This window comes from Pelobates fuscus, chromosome 9, assembly GCF_036172605.1.
Source record: "Pelobates fuscus isolate aPelFus1 chromosome 9, aPelFus1.pri, whole genome shotgun sequence".
In the NCBI taxonomy this organism is placed as follows: Eukaryota; Metazoa; Chordata; class Amphibia; order Anura; family Pelobatidae; genus Pelobates; species Pelobates fuscus.
The window spans coordinates 162369951-162375950 of NC_086325.1; the positions used below are offsets into that span (position 1 = coordinate 162369951).

The 6000-nt window shown below is 40.5% G+C and overlaps 1 protein-coding gene across 1 annotated transcript in view; it reads right to left on the minus strand.

The window, feature by feature from the left end:
• LOC134573271 (collagen alpha-1(I) chain-like) overlaps positions 1 to 5745 on the minus strand; it is a 196441-nt gene extending 190696 nt beyond the window's left edge. Inside the window, exon 1 of the mRNA XM_063432922.1 lies at positions 5412 to 5745. Coding sequence (XP_063288992.1) covers positions 5412 to 5550 — 139 coding nt within the window. The 5' untranslated portion in view covers positions 5551 to 5745. The remainder of the gene's footprint in view (positions 1 to 5411) is intronic.
• Between the last annotated feature and the right edge of the window lie 255 nt (positions 5746 to 6000).

Consider the following 6000-nt stretch of genomic DNA (forward strand, 5'->3'; position numbering starts at 1 on the left):
CTCCCATCATGCTCTGCCAGCCAGCCAACTTTCACAATTCTGGATAAAGAACTCTTCTGGGACAAAGTGCTAAAAAGTAGAGCAGTAACAATGGAAACCAATGGAATGATCCTTTCAATTGATCCACTGTTAGCGCTTTTTAATGAATACTCATATTAACTCTAGCCTGCAGTCATCTATTTTTTTTTCTCTCGAAGGGGTTAATGCTACTCTGCTCCAGACATATATTTTTAGTAACAAGTTGCAGGATTTTGGGTGGGTGCCCAGTGCTGCTTGCTTAGGTAGGCATGACATTTTCTGCTTTCCAGTCAAATGAAAACAAATGACATGCAAAGACATATGCCCAGGGGATCTCTACCTTGCTCTCAAAAGGTTGGATTTACAGGCAGTGCCAAGGTAATGGTGCAATATTCACTGAAACGTCCATTACAGGTATAGAATTGGCGTTCCCTAACTGGGCGCATCAACTGTCCCTCGAAGTCACTGCGCGGGTCACATTTTGGGGTTCAATGTCTAAGAAGTCATTATGAACATGGTCTGTTTATATTGCATTGCTCTCCCAATTGTACAGCGCTGTGGAATGTGTCGGCGCTTTATAAATGCCAGGAATTGAAGAAAAAAAAAAATGAACAGTCAACCTTCCCATTTCCAAACACACTCCGGGTTATTCTCTAAACCGTGAAAGGTCAGAAATTCACTCTCAAATGGTACGTTTTAGCCCAAAATAAAAAGAACTGGAAAAATTCTCCAACCACGCTTACAGTCACAGCTCAGATCTTTTAGGCAAAATGTTGTCATTTAGTTTTCGGTTCACTACAGGTATATTTTTAGCGGATAAACATGAAAATCCCAATGTTTTGATTGTCATGATTTGGGCGGTTTGTAGAAACGTTCCGTTATGTTACATAGATATCTCAGTACGGCTTTTTTTTTTTTTAGCATTTCCCACAGTTAAGACGTGACTCATTCTAAAGTTATTGGAATAGAAAAAAAAAAAAATGTATTTCCCAGAGATCCTGGATACTTTGTCAGTCATTGCCTGTTTTCTAATCGTGTTGGTAGTGCAATCCAGCTGTGCTCGAACTACGATACTCCTAACTGGCTGGTGGACAAATATGGGATTCAAAGTGGCAAAAAACAGGAGGGCCGAGTTTAGACAGCCTGGATACGGCCAGGACAAGAATGTCTCCCACCTGATTGGACAAGTGGGAAGAGCGCCACCACGAAATGGACTGGCTGTAAGTGGTACGGCACCCTTTCCGCCTATGATTGGCATACACCATAGCACCCTGCGCATTAGCGCCCCTGACAAGTAGAACTGCTGGACTCTCCCATCATCAGTGGCATTTAATGCAACACTGGCATGTCAGCTCTCTGGCTTAGCGCAGTCTCCTCCCCCTTCTCCTCCTGGTTTCTTGGGGTTTGTAGCATTTCAGCCTAAAATAGCTAAATTGGAAAGATTCTTTGACTATTTCTCCAGTTCTGATAATGTGGCCCAAATCGTACAGTTCCCCTGCCATTTCTCTAGAATTCCCAGTTTCGTGAATAACGAGAAATTACTCACTAAAGAGATTTCCGTCGATGCACATGGGATTTCAAATTAAAGGTCACGGTATAAAAAAAGAAATTCTCCAAATAATACATTTATTTATTTAGGCTTCTTTAGCCAAATATTTGCATCCTTTCCTTGTCCGTTAACCACAATTCCTTAGTTAAAGGGGAAAAAAAACACAATTTGAAAAACATTTTTTCATCCTTGTATGACCGAATGTTAACTTAAAGTTTTCAAAAGAACAAGACTTTTCTTGAGATGCTCTTTATGAAATCTTTATGGCTTTGAGCATCCACCTAATCTCTTAGAAAATCTATTATTAAGGAAATTATTCTATTCTTGTGGCGTCGAGCCATGGGATATGTAATGTTATAATTTGTCTTAGGTACAGTAAGAATAAACATTTTGCAGACAGGTCCAAAAAATATATATATATATAAATCAAACCCGAAAACAACCCAGTGAGAACATTTTCATTAGAAAGGCTGAAATTCTATCCTCTAGGGATTCTGGGTAAATTGAAAGAAAATAAGTGTGGTCATTCGTTTTGTCCTGCTAGTAAGACTGTCTCATGCTTTGAGATCTCATCAGTCTTGAAGCGATTTCTGGACTTGAGTTAGTTCATACGATGACAACAAAACGAATGAAAGACTGTACTCAGCCAGCGTTCACTGTGACTCTGCTTCTTGGCAGCGTAGCTACGAACAGTGTCTTAATGTGCGAATTATTGATTTGTTTATGGGATTTATTTTTGGAATCTGAATCCATAGACCAGGAAGTGAACAAGGTGTTTCAGCCAATCCGTGACCTGCCATTATTATATTGAATATTTATAGAATATGTAGCTTAGTGGTAAGATTGCAAATAGAAGCGGCAAAGATAATGGCCATGAGTACTTTCATTCATGAAAAAAAAAAACAACTCTACTTATACCAGGCTACTTCATAACTCGCCGAGTAGCAATATGGAGTACAAATAATGTAGGATCGAGTAGGGTTAGTGGTTGTTGTGCAATAAATGGATATAAAAAATGAACACTTTTGTAACTGGTTTTATACATTCCTGTGACATTTTAAATACTAGAATTAAATAATTTTTAACACTTTATTTTGATGTTTGAAAATGACCATTTATGTAGCGAAGAACATACGTGAGTGACGCAGTGTGTGTTTCAATCTCTGAGACATTGAGCGAGATGTCAGGACTAATAAAAATAAAGCGTTAGTGGAGATCACGGTGCGTCAAGCGAAACATTTCCAAGGAATCTAATGTGTGGATTTGGGTAATTGCAAACATGACGAAAACCCACCTCACTGCTCAGGCATTTCAAAAGGTACAATACAGGTTTTGTGGAAAAAAGGAAAATAGTGAATTGTACTAACCATTTAAACAACAAATCAAAGACCAGCAAAGTAAGGAACGTACTTACCTCTCCAGTGCAAGAGTGCTGAGCACTTACGTGGGAAAGTGAGTTTTGTGGGCAAGAATTATACCAACAAATTCCTAAACATACATTACTGTGAGCTTATCAGCTGTGGAGCTCTGTGATACACTCATACACTTGGCATATTACTGTGAGCTTAATAGCTGTGGAGCTCTGTGATACACTCGTACACAACATATTACGGTGGACTTTATAGCTGTGGAGCTCTGTGATACACTCGTACACATGGCATAGTACTATGGGTTTTATTGCCGTGGAGCTCTGTGATGCACTCGTACACACTGCACATTACTGGGAGTTTTATTGCCATGGAGCTCTGTGATACACACTGCACATTACTGGGAGTTTTATTGCCGTGGAGCTCTGTGATACACTCAGACACACTGCACATTACTGGGAGTTTTATTTCTATGCTAATACACTCACACACGGTCACATTATTGTGAGTTTACTGCTCTGGAGCTCTGTGATACAGTGATAAATAGAAAGTAATGTTAAGAGTTAATCTTTGTGGAAAACTCCCTCTCACCTGCAGTGCTGAAAATGTAAGTTTTATGGGGTGAGGGGGAGCAGACAGGTTGTACCTGTGTGGAGAGGGTCTACAGCCTATCCAATAGTTTATTGTACAGCAGGTGGCACACTGGAGGCAGGCAATCATTCTGTATAGTATGTAATACAGTTTAATCATGTGCAGTCTAGTACTTATTGTCATTTCTCCTCAGTCCTCTCTTGGGGAGTCATTTTCACCGGCAGCAAAGCATCCTAACCGCTAGCATTCACCACCAAGACACCAACAAACCTCATTGTTGGCCATTCCTGACTGCAAGACTTGATATATTGCTGGGCTTTAACCCCAGCAGTGTCTGCAAAGTGAGACCAACAACCCCAGGCACTCACAGTGTCAAGAATTCCTGCTGTTATGTATGTAATAAATCATTCATTCCACAATGTATTTCTCTATCTAGGACTTTTTTTTGTGCTTTTTTGGCGGATTTTTAACCCTTTCCATCAACTAATACACGGTCGCTACTTGATATGCATTCTCGCAGACGCCAATAATAAGAAAAAGTGTTTTTTGCCAAATATTTGGTTCACACAGACTTGGTTCCCCGTACCCCCTCTACCACCATGAGGCTGCTGTATAAAGTTCTGAAAATGGAACAATCTGAATTAATATTCCATTGGTTTCTATGGCGACTGCTCCACTGTTTTGAATTCTGCTCAAAAGTATCCCCGAGAGGTATATTTCCTCTGCATATACTCTGTCTTTCTGGCTTGGCTGCTTAAATGAACTCCTATTTATCACTATCAGCACTATACTGCAAAACACTGATTTATTTTGTAGAACCAGAACATTAAATTTTTTTGCATTGCGACCGTTAGTTTAATAATATTCGTGATTTCAGAGTGCGAAGCCCTGGATAGAGTAAAAAACACATCGGCGCTGCCTGCGAAAACACAGCAAACTAAATATTATTGCATGAGCAAACAGCGTTAATGCGCTCGATGAGATATTTCTTCCAAATAAACACACATTCTCATGGTTTTCACAGCTGTCAGACCATTTTTTTCCCCTACCAGGTGGATGAGCGAAGGTCTGGCTACACAATAGTTGGAGATTAACCGCAAAAATGTAAACATTAATCCCTCTTTAGGGAGAGAAAGAAAAAAGACTTAACAGATTTAAAGTGGCGCTGTTACTTGTAGGGTCTTTGCCTTTTTTTTTGTAAAGGTGATATAGGGTGACATACCTGGATGTGACGCAGATAGGGAGATATGTTTAGCTGTACATCCTCTGTGCCACCATTCGGCTTTGGGCAACGCCATCTGCCATTAATTGTCATCATAACCGTATTCTCATGCATGTCCAAGACGACAAAACTGGGTCTATGGAGTATCCAACGAGACTGTAGGATCTTCCGCAGATAATTTTGTGAATGCGCAGTAGGACATCGCGCAAAATGACACCTGTTCCCATCAGCCATCACAACCGACAGCTGATTAGAAATGGTGGCGGACACAACCTTGCCAAAAGATTGCCAATTGCAAAATATATTTCCAAAAACATTTCTAAAAAGTCCAAAACATTAAATTAACAAAATAATTTGAATAAATACAAACTTTAATGAGATAAAACATCTAGAAGATTTCACGAGAAAAATAATTAAACCCGAAAAAGGTGAAGTGAAATAAAATCATCGCATCCATGTGACTTCTGGAAATCTAACGTTAAATATATACATTCTACAAGACTGACACATGTATACAATTTCTACCTATCTGGTTACTTGCAGGTAAGTTGTGAAGCCACCTACAGGCAAGGATCACATATTTGAAACATTCCATCGAATATGTAATTGATATAACTAATAATACTCATTACACTCAGAGCCCACCCTGAACCCCAGCCCTTACCTGTCATCTGACCAGAGCCCATCTCCCAGGTCTCTTCAGCATCCAGAGCTCCATCAGAGGTTAGAATTGCCCCCATGAGCAGGGACCACAGCTGACACAGAGCCCAGGCAGTAACACAAAGTCTGTTCGCTGTCCTCATGTCTGCTGAGCAGATACATCCAGTGTGTAACAATGTGTGTTACAGAGTGCTGTTACATGCAGTCACCCCAACAAAGAGGCAGCACCCCTCATACATCACAGGCTCTCCTATGCAATGCTGGCAAAGTAACAGCTCTCCTCCCAGCCCCTTAATCCAAATCCTTAGACTTCAGCCACACCTCTCTGTTTAGCAGGACCCCAGCTCCTGTCACATTGAGAACTCATGCCCCCTCCATCAGCAGCCCCTCCTGGAACCCAAAATTCCAAACAATGCAACACTTCTCTCAGATGAATGATTTGAGAATACTTTGTTACACTGCCCCCTCTCTCACTGCAGCCAGGGTGTGCTGTCTGAGCATCAGAAAAACAGTGAGTTCATACACTCACTACCATGTATCATCCACACCCCCCTTCCATCATAAATCCCCAAATCAGTATTATTACTAAACAT